At 46.0% G+C, this 20,725-nt stretch overlaps 1 protein-coding gene across 3 annotated transcripts in view; it reads left to right on the forward strand.

The window, feature by feature from the left end:
* The window catches only part of EPB41L4B (erythrocyte membrane protein band 4.1 like 4B), a 142,196-nt gene that overhangs the window by 46,157 nt on the left and 75,314 nt on the right, over nucleotides 1–20,725 (forward strand). For all 3 annotated transcript variants that reach the window (XM_027105273.1, XM_027105275.1, XM_027105274.1), the window contains exons 3-12: nucleotides 6,227–6,269; nucleotides 7,334–7,412; nucleotides 9,376–9,420; nucleotides 11,249–11,301; nucleotides 16,404–16,524; nucleotides 17,626–17,713; nucleotides 17,872–17,960; nucleotides 18,257–18,326; nucleotides 18,423–18,592; nucleotides 20,593–20,702. In XM_027105273.1, the coding sequence (XP_026961074.1) occupies nucleotides 6,227–6,269; nucleotides 7,334–7,412; nucleotides 9,376–9,420; nucleotides 11,249–11,301; nucleotides 16,404–16,524; nucleotides 17,626–17,713; nucleotides 17,872–17,960; nucleotides 18,257–18,326; nucleotides 18,423–18,592; nucleotides 20,593–20,702 (868 nt within the window). The remainder of the gene's footprint in view (nucleotides 1–6,226; nucleotides 6,270–7,333; nucleotides 7,413–9,375; nucleotides 9,421–11,248; nucleotides 11,302–16,403; nucleotides 16,525–17,625; nucleotides 17,714–17,871; nucleotides 17,961–18,256; nucleotides 18,327–18,422; nucleotides 18,593–20,592; nucleotides 20,703–20,725) is intronic.

Raw genomic sequence — 20,725 nt, forward strand, 5'->3', positions numbered from 1 at the left:
ACACTAGTAGTGGTAGGGAGGGAGACGCAAGAGGGAAGGGATATGGGAACATATCTATATATATAACTGATTCACTTTGTTGTAAAGCAGAAACTAACACACCATTGTAAAGCAATTATACTCCAATAAAGATGATAAAAACAAACAAACAAAAAAACACTAGTAGTGGGACATGTTACTGTCAGAGAAAGCATCTTAAACCCTTCCTTTCATTTGAACAGTTCATTACAGTTGCCATGGACACTGAGTTGATTCTTGTGTTAGGGGACCGCTCAGTGCACAGATGAGGAAGCTGAGGGGATGGGGCAGGGGGCTTGCTCCTGGCCACATGCCAGGCAAGTGGCAGGGCTGGGACTTGAACTCTGATCTCCTGCCTCCTTCTCAAAGACGTGTGCAACAGCTCAAGAAATGCCTCCGGCCTCCCAGCAGCCTGCTTCTGAATGTTGGCAGAGCGAGTGTTTTCCTGTCCACGTGCAGGTATTGGCGCTGAATGGGTAGCTATTGATAAAGGGAAGGGGTCTCTGCAATTGATTTAAATGAATCCCCAAGGAAAGCTCGAGTAGCTGGCATGAATGGGTTGACGGGGCTTCATGCTGAATGAGGATGAGGAGAGATCCCTCCGGTAGGCAGAGGAGGTGTGTCCTGCTGGGGTGTGGTGCGGAGACCCAGAGCACCGGATGCTGACACAGCCTGAGTTAGAATCCTGCCTCATTAGCGCTGTGACCCAGGGTACCTTGAGCCCTCTCCACGGCCACCTTCCTCTGCTCGAAGCCTGAGAAAGGGATGGATGTGACATAATGTAAGGGGTGTTTTTTCCAACACTACAAGCAATGGATTCTGACACTGTCTGCCTGAAGACAGTGTCGGATTAAGGGCTCGCTCCCTCAGACTCCCCACCAACCCCCGCACCGCACATACACACACACTTCAGGTGCTAATCCCAAGTCCACGTTGTCACCTGTGCTTCTGACCTACTGGCTATAGGTAGGAGTTTCCCATGACCCACTCCGTGGGTTTAATTTGCTGGAGCCAATCGCAGAAATCAGGGGGACAGTTTACTTACTAGGTTACCAGTTTACTGTAAAAGGATGTAACTCGGGAACAGCCAGTTGAAACAGATGCATAGGGCAAGGTATAGGGGGTGGGGAGGTGTGGAGCTTTCATGCCGTCTCTGAACACGCCGCTCCTCCCAAATCTCCGTGTGTTCACCAACCCAGAAGGTCTATGAACCTTGTCCTTTTGGGGTTTTACGGAGGCTGCATTACATAGACATGATGGATTAAATCATCGGCCATTGGTGATTGATCCAACCTCCAGCCCCTCTCCCCTTCCCAGAGGTTGGGGAGGTGGCGGGCGACTGAAAGTTCTAACCCTGTAATCAATCATGTGTTTGGTTTCCCTGGCAACAAACCCCATCCTTAGGTGCTTTCCCAAAGTCACCTCATTCACGTAAACTCAGGTATCATTGAAAGGGTTTCATTATGAATGTTAAGACACTTTCACTGCTGTTACCACTTAGGAAATTACAAGGGTTTTAGGAGCTTTGTGCCAGAAACCGACAAAGACCGAATATATACATTTCTTATTATGAGTCACAACATCACACACAATAAGCTCCAAAAGTGTTCATTCTCTTCTTTCTCTTTACATCCTTTGGATATGATTATCTCTCAGATTCCTTCCAGCGCTAATTTAAATGCAAACTTTTTACAAGACACTTTTTACAAGCCAAGAAAATCTAGAGGTACTAGAAAGCCACTTATGAGTTCCATCACTCAAACGTGATGGCCCAGGGTTGTACAGGCAGAGTTTTTAGACCCTCTTCAACCCCTGAGCTTCTCCTGGCCATTGTGATTCAAGTGCTTCTGTGTAGATTTTAGACAATTAACTTCTCTAACCAGCCTTATGTATGTTCTAATTCTAGAGCTGATGTACTATCAGAACAGATGGGCTTTGCCGGATCATCTCACATCTCGATTTATGGGAAGGGTTTTGCCAGATGGACTCGGATGAGAAATTCAGATCAGAAACCACCTAATACCTGTTAGAGTGTTTGAGTTAAATGTCTTGCCCTTTGAACTCAGCAAGGCACCTGTCTGTTTCCGGTGACTGGTTTAATGGTCTGTTAAGAGGGCTGGAGCCATTTGCCTTGGCCTCTGCCGACAGGCGGCCTGGCTGTACTTAGCCGAATGCAGGTGAACATCCAAGACAGGTCCTGCTGCTGCTGAATAGGGGGGCTTCAAGCCAAGTATAGGATATAATTTATTAAATGCCACATGGGGCCTGAGTGCCCCCAGCGTCTTCAAGTCCCAGGGTGGTCTTATGGGATTAAGCATGAGTGATCCGAGTCTGGTCAGCTCCTACAGCTAAGAAGAAAAGTCGGGTCATTTTGAACTGGTTGGATACAAGATAGATTTTATCATCTCTTATTTTAGGCTTGTGACTGGATTTCTTAGCACCTCTGATGCAGATGAGCAAACCTGATCTGAACACCACAGGGTCAAGGAGCTCTTTAAATGGAGCCGTTTCTGATTCTTTTCCCGGCTTTGTGAGCCCCAGACTTTTCACAGGCCTCAATCCTGGCGGGGTCCTGCTCTGTGCAGGGCTCTGTGGCTGGTGGCTAGGCGGGAAGGATGGAGGCCAGCACTCATGGATAAGGGGGCTTCTTTGTTTTTAGATTTTTTTTTTTTTTGATGCGGACCATTTTTAAAGTCTTCATTGAATTTGTTACAATATTGCTTATGTTTTGGGGTTTTTTTGGCCGCAAGGCACGTGGGATCTTATCTCCCCGACCAGGGATCGAACCCACACCCCTGCATTGGAAGGTGAAGTCTTAAAGGTGAAGTCTTAACCACTGGACCGCCAGGGAAGTCCCTGATAGGGGGGCTTCTTTAGCAGTGTGGTCAGAGGGAAAGGCGTCTGCTGTCCAGGAGGAGCATCTAGCCATGATCTGCCTGCCAGTTAACACGGGTTGTAGACATCTGGCTAATAAACCCTGAAATTGCTTGAGATTTCAGACAGCAGTTTTCAGAAGGGGTCGTGGATATTTCAAGATCCCCAGGCTTATTATTAGGACATATTCTTGGGTAGGAGAGGATGCAGGAAAACTTCAACACTAAATATTTAATGGGACCCTGGGGCCTTTAAAAAACACTAACGATCTGAGATTCTGTTTAATGATCTTGGGTGGGACCTGGGCATTTGTGATTGAAACACACAGCCAGGGTTGAAAACCACAGCTGAGGAAACGACACAGGTTGGGCCTGGATCAAGATTAGAGTTTGACAGTAGAGGGAGAGGAACAGTGGGCTGAAGTTTGTTCCATTCCAAATACAATAAGGAGACTTGGGAAGGGAAAGAGATGGGACAAGCTCCTTTAATCTCTGAGCCTCTGGGGCTAATAAGATTAGAAGGCTGGTTGCAGGGAGAACTTTCCTTGCCTGCTAAGAATAAATTGATTTGAAAGTGAGGCGAAGAACAGGTTTAGCCAAGCCATTAGCATGATACTTACTTTGGCAGGAAGGTAAATATTATGTCTGTATCAAGTCTTTATCTGTCCTCCCAGGGGCTAAGGTCCAGCATTTCCAGCTTCGTTGAGGGCAGCAGTGAGACTGAATTCTAATGATACAAATTGATCATCAGAAACTGCCCGATAGGCAAGTGATGAATGAATGATGGAAGTTGGCAACCCAGCCCACCTCCCCGCACCGTGAAAATAATATTCCCGTTCAAAGGAAAAAAACTATGCAGAAAATTAAAAAAGAAAAACAGTAGACGTCATTCCCAGTCCCACATTCAGAAATAACCTCTATAAATTCTTCTAGGCATGTTGATAGGAAATAATAATTTTCTATAAAGGGATCCCACCTGCCTTTTTTTTTCCATCTCACATTGTGCCGTGGATCTCTTGCCACGTCAATAAATATAGGCCTAAATAGTTTTAAAGGCTGAATAGTATTTCATTATATGGAGGAGCCATTGTTTTAATCCATCTTTGTCGATGGACATTTAGGTCATTTTCCATTCAAAGCTATGAACAGTGAGATAAAGCATCCTGTCCACGAGCCTTTGAGATAGGCGTCCGGCTATGGGGATCCGGTGCTTTGATCACACGGTTGCCTAGCTGGGGAGTGGGGTTGACAGAGCCCACGGTCTCCCATTGCACTGCTCCCAGCTTACAGTATTATAATTCGTCTCTTATTTGCTTCTGTGTTTCCTTATCCCCCTCCTCCCACACAGTCAGAGTGGGCTCTTTGGTGAGTGGTAGAGTGCACTGTACTCACTTAGTCCCACCCTTTCTCATTATTAGAATGTGCAGAGTTTAGATTGCTTCTGAAAGTATCTTGACGGTCAGCAGAATGGCCTCGGATTTTGAACAGCTAGTGAGAAACCTGCTGCGGGCTGTGTTGTTCCAACATCCTAACAGCGATGTTCCACGTGCATGGGATTTACATAAAGGGATGGGAAGGTCTCTATTTGCCTCATTTAAAAAATTATGTTGAACATTTATTTCTCAAGCATCTGATAAGGGCCTGCTGGGCGCCAGGCTCTGTGTTTGGCACAGGAAACTCAGAGATGATTGAGTGTGTGGTCCCTGCCCTTCGAGGCTCGTGTTCACCTGGAGGGGCTCGCAGTTTCATGTTCCTAAATGTTGCTTTCCATGGAAGTCAAGCTCTTGAGGCTCCTCAGGACTGTAGTGTCCACAACTTGGATGTTATAGAGGAACGTTTATATGAGGGAAATGGTTTTGCAGTTTCCTTGGATGGATGAGACTGAAGTGGTGTTTCTGGTGAAAGCTAGAGGACGTTGAAATGCCTTCACGGACCAGAGCAGAATTCTCTCAGGCAAATCCCCTCCTGTCTTTCCATCTTCAGTGCGGCTCATTTAAAGGGTCATGAATTTTGGTTTTAAATTTTAGAGTTTAGGGCGACAGAATGCCAAGACCTGTGTATGAGCAGAGATTTTCGACGGCGGGGCTTGTAGTCATTACTAGATTAACGGAGACTTGGTTGTAACTTGAGAAAACTCAGAAGGAAAAGGCAGTTGGTGGCTCCGCTGACTAGAAGGGACTTTATAGATCAATGAGGTAAAGGGTGTTAGGTTATTTTAGGCACCTCTTTGGAAAGCTAACTCTCCCCAGGAGAAATGCTCTTAATGTGCATAAGCACAGATAATTTTTCTTTTTTTTCATTGAAGTATAGTTTATTTATAATGTTGTGTTAGTTTCAGGTGTACAGCAAAGTGATTCAGTTATATATATATATTTTTTCAGATTATTTTCCATTATAGGTTGTTACAAAATATTGAATATGGTTCCCTGTGCTATACAGTAAATCTTTGTTGCTTTCTAGTTTATGTATAGTAGTTTGCATCTGTAGTTTAATCCCAAACTCCTAATTTATCCCTCTCCCCTTCCCCCTTTGGTAACCATAAGTTTGTTTTCTATTTTTGTGAGTCTGTTTCCATTTTGTATATAGATTCATTTGTATTATTTTTTAGAGTCCACATATAAGTGATATCATGTAATATTTGTCTTTCTGTGACTTACTTCACTTAGTATGATAATCTCTAGGTCCATCCGTGCTGCTGCAAATGGCAATATTTCATTCTTTTTTATGGCTGAATAATAGTCTGTTATACACACACACACACACACACGCACACACACATATCTTCTTAAACCAGTCATCTGCTGATGGGCACTTGGCTTGGCTATTATAAATAGTGCTGCTATGAACATCGAGGTGTGTGTATCTTTTCGACTTAATGTTTTCAGTTTTTTTGGATATATACCCAGGAGTAGAATTGCTGGATCAAATGGTTCTATTTTTCATTTTTTAAGGGACCTCCGTATTGTTCTCCATAGCGGCTGCTCCAATTTACATTCCCACCAGCAGTGTATGAGGGTTCACTTTTCCCTTATCCTCTCCAGCATTTATTATTTGTAGACTTTTTGTTGATGCCCATTCTGACCCATGTGAGGTGATAGCTTGTTGTGGTTTTGATTTGTATTTGTCTCATAATTAGTGATGTTGAGCATCTTTTCATGTAGCACAGGTATTTTTATACCATTCCAAGCTGTTTGCAGATCCCCAGCCTAAGAGCTCGTGATCTGGTACAATCCCTGGTTTTAATTACTAAGAGTTGTAGGGCAGGGTAACTCCAAGGGACTGTGTAATCTTACTGATGAACTATTCCTAAGAAAAACTTTTTTTCTTTCTTTCAGCACTGGCTGGATCATTCCAAACCCATAAAAAAGCAGATGAAAAGTAAGTAAGCAGAATTTAGTTTACTACCTTCTTTTATCAGAGAGTAAACTCCTTTGCCAATGTTTTGAGGTATTACATTTTCATTAGAACTTGGGAGCATTTTCAAATGGATTCAATTTTAAGGATGAATTTTAATTTCCTAAGGCTGGCTAAATATTAGAGTTTAAAATTTGAATAAGAGTTTTTAGTAGATGTTAAAAAACAGACGAAGCCCTCATTTGAAATCAGACACTTCTCCCAATGAGGACTGATAAATATGCTGTTCAGAAACATGACTTTATACCTGTGACATTCATTTTCTCGTGAGTTATGAAGTAGATTCAGAGAATGGGAGAGCAGGAAGGATCTTTGACAGTCTGGTCCAGCTCTCTGATTTTATAGTTGTGGTAACCAGATTTCTTCAGTGTGGTTTATGTATGAGTAATTTTTTTTAATTTAATACTTTTAAGGTTTTTTTACCGTAGGTTTTTTTTTTTGTGTGGTACGCGGGCCTCTCACTGTTGTGGCCTCTCCCGTTGCGGAGCACAGGCTCCCGACACGCAGGCTCAGCGGCCATGGCTCACGGGCCCAGCCGCTCTGCGGCATGTGGGATCTTCCCGGACCGGGGCACGAACCCGTGTCCCCTGCATCGGCACGCGGACTCTCAACCACTGCGCCACCAGGGAAGCCCTACCGTAGTATTTTTAGATTACAGAACACTTGACTGTTTATGTGTCACTTTCCTTTAGCCCACTTAGTATTTTGTTAAAAGTTAGTATCACTTTGGAGTATCTTGGCAATCAGGGGTGAAAGTAAAAGGTTAGCTCTTAGTAATTCATCTAGATGGTGAGGTTTTTTTTCCAGAATGAGATTACTAACTAAACTATCTTTTGTCAAAACCGAAGTCCATTTTAGTTTTCCAAACTAGTATTGAAAAGAACTTACTAGCTTTGTATGTTCCGTTGTTACCTCCCAGAGTCCGTGGTGGATATGTTAATAGATTTAACATGTTTTTCCTTTTGTCCATTCTGTGATCTTCAAAATTGGGGAAAAACATCTTCAACCTTCCATCTCCAAATGCTTAGTTGGACCTGCTTATGCTTTGCACTTTCGAGTTAAATATTATTCTTCAGAACCGAACAACCTTCGTGAAGAGTTTACAAGGTAGGACAAGATGCAAAACAAGATCCTCCTACCCACCCACACCCCGTAGCACCTGCCTTACTTACAATCCACGGGTCTTCTAAACTGTGGGTTTGCCGCCTCTTTCATCTGCTGTCTTTATATTCCGAGCAACTGTTATTAGCACTTTGTGTGTGCTTATCTCTGTATTCTGTTGAAAATCCATACTTTGCTTGACTGGACCTTTTTCATAGTGAATCAGAATTTTAAAATTTATTTTCTTGTCACTTTCCTATTTTGTTGGACCTTGGGTAGATTGGCTAGTTGGTCTACGGCACTTTAATTTTGTCTCAGATACAAAAAGAGAAGGCAGATATTAGAAGAGCATCTCTGCCTCCAAAATTGCCACCTTATTTTTTTAAGCAACTGCAAAATATTCCCTTGATGGTTATAATATCAAAGTTGTTAGAATTCCGTCACGGTATCTTTCCGCCCCACCGAATTTATTTTATAGTGCGCCTGCCCTTGCCTGTCTCTTAGACTTCAGAAATAGCGTCAAAGCAAAAGAGGCTTAAAGAACATTTTACGTGTGGACTTTCCCTCCAGCCACCCTTCTATCAGTGAGATTCTCTACTCAGCCTTCTGCTGCTTTTGATGTCCCCAGAATCTCCTTGTCATTGTCTGTGATGGACAGTTGTGGTGACATGTAAGCTTCTGGGTGATCCATGGTGGTGGCCGCTGGCTTGGAGGTGACCCCCTAAGTAATACTTTAAAGACCGACTTTATCGCCATGTCCCCCATGGGAGCGGCCTGGGGGTTTCTGTGGTTAGGTTTTCCTGTAGGAATTGGAAGTTCTGGCCACGTCAGCGTTGTGTCCTCCTTGATGTGAGTACTCAGTTTAATGGTGGTTGAGCACTTCTCAGAAGTAGTAACATTCTGGAATGTACTAGAACCTTCACCACCACCCACATGTCTGCGTCACCCACATTGTCCTATATCCATTCCACAGAGAGTGACCGTGTGCATTGTTTTCAAAGTTCAAACAAATTACATTATCCTAGTGTTTCTCTTGAGAGTCCTTTATGAAGTGTGCTGCTTCTAGCTGTCATCAGAGCCAGTGATTCTTAACCAGGGTTTGTGAATCAGAAACACCTGGGAGGCTTTTGAACAAATCAGATTCCTGGGGACCACTCTTGTGTGTAAGCTTCTCATTCTGTAGGTATGGAGTGGAGCGTGGGCAGCTTTGGTTTTTACAAAGCCCTGTAAGTGGTTCTGATGCCCACGTCTTCCTGGTAAAAAGAACACTTACTTAATCTTTTACTTCAGTGAACTGCACTTGTGTTATTTGCTGCCTTCCTCCCCATTTTCCGTTACCCCTGTGACCAGCTGCCATCCAATTCCAGGACTTTTGTTTCGTGTGTGTGTGTGTGTGTGTGTGTGTGTGTGTGTGTGCGCGCGCGCGCACACGTGTACTTTGTTTTTTCAAAGGCAGAGTCTGCAGTTAAACTGCATCAGAAAAAAAGCCTCCAGTGGTTGCTAACTACAGTCAGCTGTAAATTTTTTGATACAATCAGCTGCAGCCTTTCTGGAATCTGCTGGTGGGCAGGCTGAGGGCCCAATGCAGTGGCTCTACCCTGCCTGTTGGATTGGACACGTTGCATGCTGCGTGTGAGCCCTGCGTGCGTGTGCATGTGTGTGTGTGTGTCTCTCTCTCCTGGAGCCCCAAGGGCGTGTGGAGGTGTCATTGGACTGTGCAGTGCTCCATGTTCCATCCTCCAAGTATCTTGCGAATTCCTACATGCGCTCACCTTCCTAGCTAGATTCTGGGATGCCTTCCTGGAGACAGGAGGAGATGCTTCCACCCAAGTTCTCATTTGATTTGGACTCCCTTTTTACAATGCAGAATTCCGGGCTGTGTGTGGGGTGGGATTTGTGATGGGAAGTTGGGGACTGGAAGCGGCTGGGGAAGAGTTACCCTCTTTTGACTTTTGTATATGTTTGTCAGGTACCTGTTTGTTTTACAACTCAGGCATGACATTCTTTCAGGAAAGTAAGTATGTTTTTGTTCTAACTCTTAACTCGGGATAGATCATAGTATATTTTCTAAATAGTTCACCGTGTGTGTTTTTTTTTAACTCTTTACGCTTGTTCCCTTTTCAAAATTCAAAAAAAGTACACCAGGCATTGTAAAGTGAGTCTAATACTTGGATCACAGTCATCATCATCTTATTTCACGTGATTACTATATGGCTTGAAGCATTTCCAAGAGCATTTAATATCTTAAGTGATGTGTATCTGGGAATAATTCTCTCCCTGATCACATCACTGCCCCATTCATAACGGCTTTTGTCGTATTTGTAAGCAAGATACGTTATCAGTATGTATACACTGACAAGTTTTTGGACCATCCAAAAGTCTCACTCATCACCATCTGCATTTAAGTCATGTAAAGAGGTTATGTTCTGATTCTAGTAGAAAGAGGTTTAGACATCTCATCTCATTTCCTTTTCCTCTCTTAAAAACGGTCTTTAAACACTAGGCCTCTGGCTATACAACGATTGTTGAGCGCAAGAACCACTGGCACTGAAATGGTTGGTTTCACAGGCAGTATGTATTTTAAGGATATGAGATTTCAGCAGTCATAACTTTTACAGTTGTGTCATAGTTTCACCAGCCATATTGACTATTTTCCGTTACATGAAAAACTAAGATATACTGAATCTAAAAAGCAATACCTGCTATTAACTGACAGCAATACATTTTGATTTTGAATATAATCTGAAGGAGATTCAAAATGTGATTTCCAAATTTGGAAGCTCTCTGTAGAACATGTGCTATGAGAATCCTAGTGGAATGTACACTATAGAACAAGTAGATTGTACAGTGTATACATTTGCCTTATTCAGCCATGCAATACAGATCTTTGATTGTGTGTGTATTTCTCTCTCTCTCCATACTGTGCTTCTCATACTAAGAGCCTCTTAACTGGTGATTGTCTTTGGTCTGGAAAAACATTAATGGCGATGCCTCGCATTTGTACAGTACTTTGCAGTTTACGTGCACGTCAGCCTGGTTTACTGCATTCCTAGCAGAATGGTGTTCTGGCGGCCCCAGCGTTGCCTCTACCAGCTGGCCGTCTGTGGCCAGGACACTTGAACACTCAGTTCCTCATTTCTGAGGTGGGAATGGGGAGTACAGGCAACCCCCATCCTAGGGGGTTGACACACTTGATGCATTGACCAAATTGGATAATATACATATATGAAAAGGCTTTGAAAACTATGAAGTGCTATGCCAATGTGTGTCATTATTATTTTTCTAACTAAATTTGTAATAGTAAATATGAATGAGATCACTGGATTTGTAGTAATACACCTCTGTGGCGGTGCCTCAGTTATTCGATTGCTTGAGTGTATCCAGCTGTCCTGGCCATCTTAGATATGGTTTCTGTTTATTTGTAACACTATGACCTCGTTTCAAGAAAGAGTGAAGGCAGCTTCAAAAGATGCATGTACTAGACCAAGATAAAATAAGTTGAAAAATAATAAGGCAAAGGGAAGGCTTTTCATTCAGTTTCCCAAACTTCCCAGTTCTTGCCAGATTCAGTAAAATTGCCCACTCTACTTAGAGTTGAGAGGAGCTATACCTAGATGGGGTTATTTCACCATATGATGAGAGCTGACTTTGGGAAACAGGGAGTGTAAGTCAGCTTGTTTGCAGTTTTTAATGTAGACAGCAAAAGTAGAAACCACCGAGAACAAAAATCATTATCTGAATATCACTACCTCCTGAGAAATGATGTTACTGACATTTTGTATAGTTATGAATATTAAAGTTCGTATTTACAGTTAATTTCTTTTCTTTTTTTCCCTTCCAAGGTTGAAATGCCCATATGAAACAGCTGTGGAGTTAGCCGCTCTCTGCCTACAAGGTACATTATTCCTTAGTGGTAATTAGCATTTTAAAGTTGTTGCTTTTCATTTCAACAAATGAGGGTCTCCTGTGTACCAGGCACAGTGCTCTGGTTTGGTCTCCGTCCCCAAGTAGCTTTCAGTCCCATGAGGGCCTCGTGGCCGGATCACATACTCCGTGTGTACGTACAGAGTACACTGTGGTTCCTTCAGGAAGAGAGCCCTGCAGAAGGCTTGGAAGGTGGAGGCCTGTCGGGGGAAGGGTAGATGGAGATGAACAGAGGAACCAAGGCACAAAGTAGAAAAGTGTGGAGAGGCACTAGCAGTTGATTGGTGTCAGAGGGCCAAGTTCAAAAGCCTGGAGCGGCGGGTGACCTCGACCCCATTTAAAGTGCATGAACTTCATGCTGTCAACACGGCGTCTTTGATGGCTCTTGAGCGGGAGGCAGGCCTGGTCAGACGTGCATTTTAGAAAGGCCACAGTGACTGTGATGGGGAGAAGGGATGGGGGCAAGACCAAGACTGGGGCTGGGGGTGAAGTGAGGAGGTGTAGCTGTAACAAAACGAAACTAAGGCCGGGGGTTAAACACACACCCCAAAGTAGCATCAGCGGTACAAGGAGAAGGACCTGGTCATTAGGCTCAGTGTTGAGAGAGGAGACAGAGATGACTCGTAGGCTGCTACCAAGGATGGGAGGTGGTGACAGTGAATGGTTAGAAGAAGAGTTGGGCTCCAGTGGGGGGACATCTGTGTAGGGTCTCTTGACTGAGAGGGGCCAGTGGGGCCTCTGGGAGCTTCTTGAGTCTGTAGAGATCTGGCTCCACCAGACAGGTCAGGCTGGAAGCACTGACAGGGGAGAGTCATCAGCACGTGGGTGGGAATTGGACGGTAAGAGGGTTGCCTGTGTCTCAACGTTGACTGTTCCATCTGTCTGATGCACTGGTGGATTTTTAGTTTAACATGTGCAAGAAACACTTGTTCAAGTTGCCAGCACTAATTAAAAGGATACTAATGTGTAACTGCACATAAGGAATTTCATCAGCGCGTCGGATAGACATATATTGCGGACTCGTTTATCAGGGCTTCTATGGGATAATGAATTATGATGTATTCATTTATAACTGCTAACTATTTTTGAGTGCCATAGTAAGACTTGGCTTCTGACTTTTGTATTTACCAAGTTTTAAAAGTTGATCTAAGTCTTTTCAAATTATAAAATCAGTACAGGCTTATTATAGAATATCAGGACAGCAATCAGACAAGTAGAAGGAAGAAAGTAACCTACGGTCCTACCCACAGACAAGCAGAGTTTCTATCTATGAGTTTTAAAAATGTAGTTCTGATCAGACTCATACACAAATTTTTTTGTATGATTTTCTACTTGGTAATTTTAGTACATATATTCTTTCTGTCATGTTTGTACTTATAAAGAAGGTTTTTAGTGACCAGGTTACTCCCATTCCCTGATACTTCCATTCCTTAGTCACCTTTACTGCTTATTTTTTTTCATTTTTATATATATATATATATTTACATCTTTATTGGAGTATAATTGCTTTACGTTGTTTTGTTAGTTGCTGCTGTATAACAAAGTGAATCAGCTATACGTATACATATATCCCCATATCCCCTCCCTCTTGCATCTCCCTCCCACCCTCCCTATCCCACCCCTCTAGGTGGTCACAGAGCACCGAGCTGATCTCCCTGTGCGATGCAGCTGCTTCCCACTAGCTATCCATTTTACATTTGGTAGTGTATATATGTCCATGCTATTCTTTCACTTCGTCCCAGCTTACCCTTCCACCCCCAACCCCGCCCCATGTCCTCAAGTCCATTCTCTACGTCTGCATCTTTATTCCTGTCCTGCCCCTAGGTTCTTCAGAACCATTTTTTTTTTTTTAGATTCCATATATATGCGTTAGCATGCTGTATTTGTTTTTCTCTTTCTGACTTACTTCACTGTGTATGACAGACTCTAGGTCCATCTACCACTTTAGTGCTTATTATCTAGTGGGGGCTTGGCATATAATAGGTGCTCAGTAAGTGCAGAATGAAATTGAAGAGCCCCCCCCCACAATGGACTTTGGCTGAAGGGCAGTCTGCCCATGTGGTCTGAAGGTACTTGTGTTGGAGGTAACCGTCTGTGCTAAATACAATGCTAAGTGCTTCACATCCATATTTTCCTGATACAGTGGTCCTTATGGTCCTTATGGCTTTGGGGAACTTGGAAATGGACTGTCCACTTTGACCAATCTGTATTTCACCAGCTTGCCAAGTTGCGTCCACCCTAGAGTTTCTGAGCTGCCAGGAGGTCATACTGTCAGGCTTGGTGGCCCAGCAGTAGATGGCAGGGTGCAGTTAATGGGATGAAAGCATCCATGTCAGACCTGGGGCCGTCAGTCCACCTGAGAGGTTCTTCCTAAGGCCATTGGCACACGTCCTAAATGATTAGACGACGATGAGGCACAGAGGTCACCACTCTGCTTGCCCCCAAGTGGTGAAGGCATCACCCAGCTCTAGGAGAGCCATTTGCCTTGCCCTGCCGCCGAGGCAGACAAGAATACCAGCTGTCATTTGAGCCCTTCTTGGAGAAATTACCTATCTGAGTTGGAACCACAACATTAGTGTAATTTAAGATGCAGTCATTATGTCAGGTACAAAGACAAACTGAAGATGTGGACACAGAAATGGGGAAGTTTTTGTCACATTGTCTCTCCGTGTCCCCTCCTCCCCCCAGCCCATCAGTAAATGCTTCTAGTTCAGCCGCAAAGAAGCCGGTTTGCCTTGGACTATGATCGCTAAGAGCCTCTGTGGGTTTGCACAGTGAAAGCTTGTGTACTTCTTCCCGTGCTTGAGCCTTGAATACGTGTCTTGCTGCAGTTGTCCTTGAATTGATGCCTCACGAGTTGTGATGCAGTGGCCCTGCTTGGAGGCTCTGCTCTTTGAGAACTAATTTTATGGTTGCTTTGGGAATTATTTCAGGCACAAAGAAGAAGAAGGGAGGAGAAGAATGGGATAGTCATTTGTTGTGTGTCCATGATCTTGTTTCATCTTTGTCAGTTTCCCTTTTGTGGCTAAGGCATCAGAGACCCAGGACAGTGAAGTGACTTGCCCAGGTCACACAGGTAGTGTATGGTCAAGTTGGTAGTCAAGCCCTCCTGCCTCTGAGCTGTTTCCACCACGCCCCACACCCTTCACAGCTGGGACTCTGGCTGCAGAGTTCAAAGACTGAGCAAAGTGTCCTCTTGCCGGCAGGTTCTTGGAAGGCAGGCAGCAAAGTGTCCCCTTTGCCTGGTCTCGGGGGAACCTCGTCATTGGCTTCTCCCTCCTGTGCTTGATGATGCCAGATGCACAGTTAACCCAGTCTTGTGCAGGCACACCAGTAAACACAGGGCTCACTTTGGCCCATGGGTGCAGTGTGGTTCACATCCAGGAGATCTCTTCCCAGACTGCCCTTCTAGCTTTGCTAGGTCCCTAGCTTCAGGGTGACATCTTGGTCAGAGGTCAGTCGTGGCCCCCAGCCTTGGGAGCCCAGCCCTCACCTTTTCTGGGCAAATATGTCACCATCTTCATCTGTGACTTTGCCCAAGGCGCCAAGCAGCTGCACATCCTGACCCAGACCACCTGGTGGTATCAGGGGTGCCGTCCAGTTGAGAGCTGCAGATGAGGGGCTGCAGTCAGGTGAGGGGACAGTCACTAGGTCCCCGCCCTGTGTCAGACACCGTCTCCTGCAGTCCTCCCACCACCCCTCCGAGTATGGTATTGCCGCTTCCTCTGCGTGGACAGGAACATTTTAACCTCTTCTCCTGCGAGCCAACTGGAGTCCCTTTCCTGAAAGGTGGGCTCTGGGATTGGGGCTCAGAAGCCGCTGGAAAGGGCTGCTGAGTCCATAGTGAGTTGCTGTCACTGGGGGTGTTCGGTCATTTGCTGGCTGGTCGGTGGGATGTCGTGTTAACCAGTGATTCTCAGAGTGTGTTCCCTGGGAACATACTGCATCGGCTGCGTCAGCATCCCCTGGGAACTTGTTAGAAATGCAAGTTTTCAGGCCTTATTCCAGACCTATGGATTTAGAACCTCCGGGGATGGGGGCCAGCAACGTGTGTTCGAACGAGCCCTCCAGGCAATTCTGGCGCATTCGAAAACCAGTGCTTTTCAAAGTAACGTGTGCACCCCCCTCCTGGGGACGTGGTGGGTTTGCTCCAGCAGATCCAGGGTGGGGCCTGCGATTGTGCATGGTGAGCGGGCCCATGCCGCTGGTCTGCGGACCACACTTTGTGCGGCAAGGTATCAGAGGTAATTAGAGTTCATAGCAAACAAGGTACAGAGGAACCCCTGGAGGATTCCTTTTCCTTCTGAGGTCTGCCTCCTGCACTGCCAGGGTGGGGGGAGTGGAGAGAGTGAGCTTTCTCATTCATGTCCTGGAGGAATGGGCCCCCTGTGTCCTCGGGCCCTGCATTCCCAGGGGCACTGGGCAAGAGCCAGGACCAAGCGGCGGCTTCGGGCTTTTTGCTGGGATCGCCTGCGTGGCCGCTGCTCCTTTCTGCACAGCCGGCTCCCTCCCAGCTTCTGCCTGAGTTGCCGCAGTTGCTCCCGGGGCCTTCTCACCCCCTCCTCCCTCACTCCTCACTCCTTCCTTCTCCCTCCTGCCTGATTTTTTCTCCCTGATTTCTGCCTGCACCGAATTCTTGATTGGTCCTCTCCAGCACTGCAGACTCTGGAGCGCTGTTCAGACCTACCCTTGACGAGAGCCTTGTTACATGGATGTTTCTGGGTGGGTCCCCATTGCCTGCAGTTGCCTTTTATTGCAAATTCAGGCACTACAATTTTGTGGGGGAAATGTAATCAGGGCCTCCCTGGGCCAGAGAAATAGTCGGGACAGGGACAGTCATAACTGAGATGATGGTGTATGGCCCAGTGGGGAGCGCACTGGAGTGATTCATGGGAACTCTGAACGTACATGTGGGGACCGAGTGGGAGTTAAGTCCTCCTGAAAGCGGGGAGTTGGTTATACAGGAGGGGGTACCTGTGCTGTTTACAGTAGGCAAAGTGCCTTTGGACCTGGTGCTGCAATAACCGAAAGCATTCACTGTCTCCTGTTTTCTCCCTTTTATGAAACCTGCAGCCGAGCTTGGGGAGTGCGAGCTTCCAGAACACACACCAGAGCTTGTGTCTGAGTTTCGGTTCATTCCAAATCAGACAGAAGCGATGGAATTTGATATCTTCCAGAGATGGAAAGAGTGCAGGTACCTTGATGCTACCATCTAACATTCTGATGTATGCATTTGGTCATTTGTAAGCATTTGTCAGACTCTTTTATCTCACGGCAGAGTGGCTCTGTTGATGACTATAAAATCGCAGCTCCAGCTCTTCACTTCTTTCCCTCCCGTGCTTCAGTCCTGTTTTTGAAAGGCCCACAGGACATCTCTCTTTCCAGAGATGTACAGTAAAAACCAAGCCATACTCCTCTTTCTTCCTCTGAAGTACAGGGCCTGGTCCCAATTTGCTCGTCGCGTAGCCAGGGACGCCATGGCCATCCCGGCCTCCTAACCAAGGCAGAGGGGTGCTGCCTTGGCCCACCCAGTCCCACACACCTGGGGCTGTGTCCGTGGCCTGGACTGCTAGGGCAAACCCTTTAGAAATGTGTCCTGGGGTTGCTTACAGGGACACTCATGTTTGAGACCATGTGTTGTACAGAGTTGTATTTCAGGACACGTGGTCACCACAGCTAAATCCAGCCCTGCCACTTCTCTCTTGCTTTGTCCTCTTTCCTCCCTTAGTCACCCTAGTCTAGCAGTTTTATGCCTGGATAACAGGGCCACCGCCTCTCCTCCCGCCCGGCCCATCTTCCCCAAACGCTGCCTGTGCCCAGTCACTCTTGACTCAGAAACCGAGCATGGTTTCCCGTGGTCCCGCAGCCATTCTGGCTCCTTTGCAGATGGAAGGTGACAGTAGCACATTCTCGTATCCCATTGAAACAACAACGTAGAAACGGGCGGGCGGGCGTAGAGTCTTGCCCCAGTCCCTGTCACACCCCACCCACGCTCCCTCCTGCACGAAGCCGCTGTGAGCAGCCAGCTGCGTATCCTTCCAGCCTTTCTCCTTCGCGCACGCATGCACGAATCTACACACACAGAGTCGTCTCCCTAAGCGTTCCTATTAGAAGCCCTGCTCTGTCCTCTTTCCGCTCAGTGAACAGTCTGTTCTTGGAAGTCGTGTCGTGTTGATGTAAATCGGTAGCCCTCATCCCTTTAATTGCCCCAAGCACCCCTTCACGTGGCCGTGCCCTTCAGGCTTGTGTGGGTGTACGCGTTGCAGTTCACATGTGTCTCGTTGGTTTTTCTAAGGGGAAAGAGCCCTGCCCAGGCGGAACTCTCCTATCTGAATAAAGCGAAGTGGCTGGAAATGTATGGGGTAGACATGCACGTTGTCAGGGTAAGAACCGTGTGCGTTTAAGTAATTGGTTTTCCCGGTGACTGAAAAACGTGTAAACCATGTGCAAACTAAGTAATGCGGTGAGGAAACTGTTTTGCATTCTGCTCTGTGACGACCTGTTAGAACCCTCTACCGACTGTGCCTTCGTTTATTTGTAGGGAAGAGATGGCTGTGAATATTCTCTTGGACTGACCCCGACAGGCATTTTAATCTTTGAAGGAGCTAACAAAATAGGCTTATTCTTTTGGTAATTTAGTTTTGTCCTATATTAAAAATGTCTTTTCCTATTTTGTGGTGGAATTATATGTGATGGGTGATTATCGAGGGATATTTGCAACACCCAGATTCATTTTTAAAACACACGTACTCTTGCATTTGTGGGTGTCTGACAAATGGCAGTGGCGCTTCTGGATAATCACACTTAACGTGAATGAGTGATTCCTTGAGCAAATCTGAGCTTAAACGGTAGAAAGGAAACGGCGGTGTGATGGGTAGACGGCGCTGCTGCAGACTGTGCTTTGAAAATGCTTTCTTTCTGGCCAGGCCCAAAATTACCAAAATGGATTTTAAAAAGAGCAAATTGACGCTGGTGGTGGTGGAGGACGATGACCAGGTAAGCCTTGCCTCCGTCCCTCCGCCTTGCTGTGAGTCATCCTGAGTCAGTGTTACAAATCCCTGCTCACCGGGACCCCCGTGCTTCACCTCCGAGGGCCGGGAACAGGAGCACACGTTCGTGTTCCGCCTGGACAGCGCCCGGACCTGCAAGCATCTGTGGAAGTGCGCCGTGGAGCACCATGCCTTCTTCCGGCTGCGGACGCCGGGAAACAGCAAGTCCAACAGATCGGACTTTATCCGACTGGGCTCTCGCTTCAGGTTCAGGTAGGCACCGTCTTTACAACACGGTCACGTGTCTTGAAGGAGGGGAGCCGTGATGTTTTGGTGAAAGGAGCAGTGGACCTGCATCTGGAGGCTTGGGTTGGACGTCCTGCCCCTGCTTCTTTCTTAGCATCTGACCTTTCGTGGAGTCGCCGGAGCTCTTCTAGCCTCCGCATCCTCACGGATAAGATGAAGCTGATAATCACAAAATTATTAACAGCTGACATTTAGCTGGAACTGTGCTGTCTCATACAGTAGGTGCGAGCTACATGTGGCTATCTAAATTAATTCATGTTCAGTACATTTAAAAATGTGGCTCCTTGGTCTGACTAACCACGCTTCAGGTGCCCGGTACAAGTGAGATGGGGGGCTGCCACCTTGGGCCGTGCCGATGTAGAACGTGAGCGTCGTTTTGGAAAGCTCTGTCGACCACACAGCCCTAGGGCTTTTCATGTACCAACTCGTCATCCTCCCCATGGCCTTAATGAGATGGGCCCTCAGATTATACCCATTGTACAAATAAGGGAACTAGGTCCGGGGGCGGGTATATAATCTGTCCAAAGTCACAGCCAGTCAGTGGTAGAGCTGAGATTCAACCCCAGGCTGTCTGGGTCTTATGTCTTATATTTCAACCACTACTCTATCGCCTGTCACACGCCAACATCAAGAAATTTGGTGACAATTAAGAATGAGAGCGGATGTCACTGTGTGTGTGAGTGACCCAGGCTGGGCTCAGGAATATTTGAATCTGAAAAGACCCTGAAGAAAGAGAGGTTTATTCCGATATATTTCTACTTACGTTTCTAAGACCATGTCTCTCAAAGTGCACGAGACCTCCCTGGGTGTTTTTTTAAAATGCGGATTTAGGACCTACATCTCAGGCCTTTGTAATCAGAATCTATGGGGGCTCACGTGTGGCTGTATGAACAAGGCCTGGGGATGTGCATTTAAAATGCACTCCCAGGGTCGATTCCTGAGGCGTGTTTACAGATCTGAGAATTGCTGTTACAAGATCTAAAACTTCACATGGTTTCATAACCTCTTCTCACACATGGCACGTCCTTGAACTCTGTTTAAGGTGCCAAACGATGTGTTCATTTCACATTTTTCTGCTGTGCACGGAAATGTCTGTGCACTTGTGTTTAAAGAATCGCTTGGTTTGAATGTATTTTTAAATGCTGCAGAGGGGAGTGGGGGGGACCAAGTCCTTTCTGAGAAAGAATCGACTCATGGGTCTGCGAAGGAAGGACGGAAGGAAGATGTCATAACTGCGAAGCCTGGCAGAGACGTTGCACCGTGTGCTGACGTCTGCTGTGCTCCAAGTGAGCAGGACCGCACTGTTGAGGTTGCCCAGGCAGGGTTTCCCGTGGGACTTGGTCCAGCCCAGCGTGAGAAGGAAGGGAGTTTGGAGATGAGTTTGCCCCTTGGAGGCAGTCAAAGCAGGTGGCAAGTGGCTCCTTCCATGTGATAAATCATAAGCTGAGGGTGGCTGGAATGAGGCAGTGATAGATCAGACAAAGACAGCATTGCCTCCTGGAAGCTGTAGCTGGACGTTGGGTTGATGGAGAGCCTTGGTGAAAGCAGCAGTGTTTTTCTTGGCATAGCAGGGAAAGCCAAGGTTTAGTTAAGTGGTCATTGATAACAGCCTTTTAAAAGAGTTAAATGCCTACCTAATACGTTTTAGGAAAGGTATTTTATGTGTGAATCAGTGTTCTTAGGTCAAATATTCCAAGTACTCAGACCTGCTTGCTTTGTGCAGTCAAGTGGCTGGTACCTAAATTGCAGGTTTTGTCCTTTGGCGGAAATATAATACAGCCTGGATTTGGCAACAGTGATTTTATTTTCAAGCGGAAGGCTAAATTTAGTGTGTGTCTTTGCCAAACGAGTTTGAGATAAGTTGAAATTTACATTGGAGCTCTTGGAAATAAAAGTTCACTTCCAAATACGTATAATGTACTGACATTCTGATATTGGTAGCATGCAGTGAAACGTTTGCTTTCCAGTGGCCGGACGGAATACCAGGCTACACATGGCGCCAGGTTACGGAGAACCAGCACCTTCGAGAGGAAGCCTAGTAAACGCTATCCGTCCCGGAGACATTCGACATTCAAAGGTGGTGTGCTTTTCGTTCTGTCT

The sequence above is a fragment of the Aethalodelphis obliquidens genome, unplaced genomic scaffold, assembly GCF_003676395.1.
Source record: "Aethalodelphis obliquidens isolate GAN/ISIS:26980383/991018 unplaced genomic scaffold, ASM367639v1 scaffold7, whole genome shotgun sequence".
NCBI lineage: Eukaryota > Metazoa > Chordata > Mammalia > Artiodactyla > Delphinidae > Aethalodelphis > Aethalodelphis obliquidens.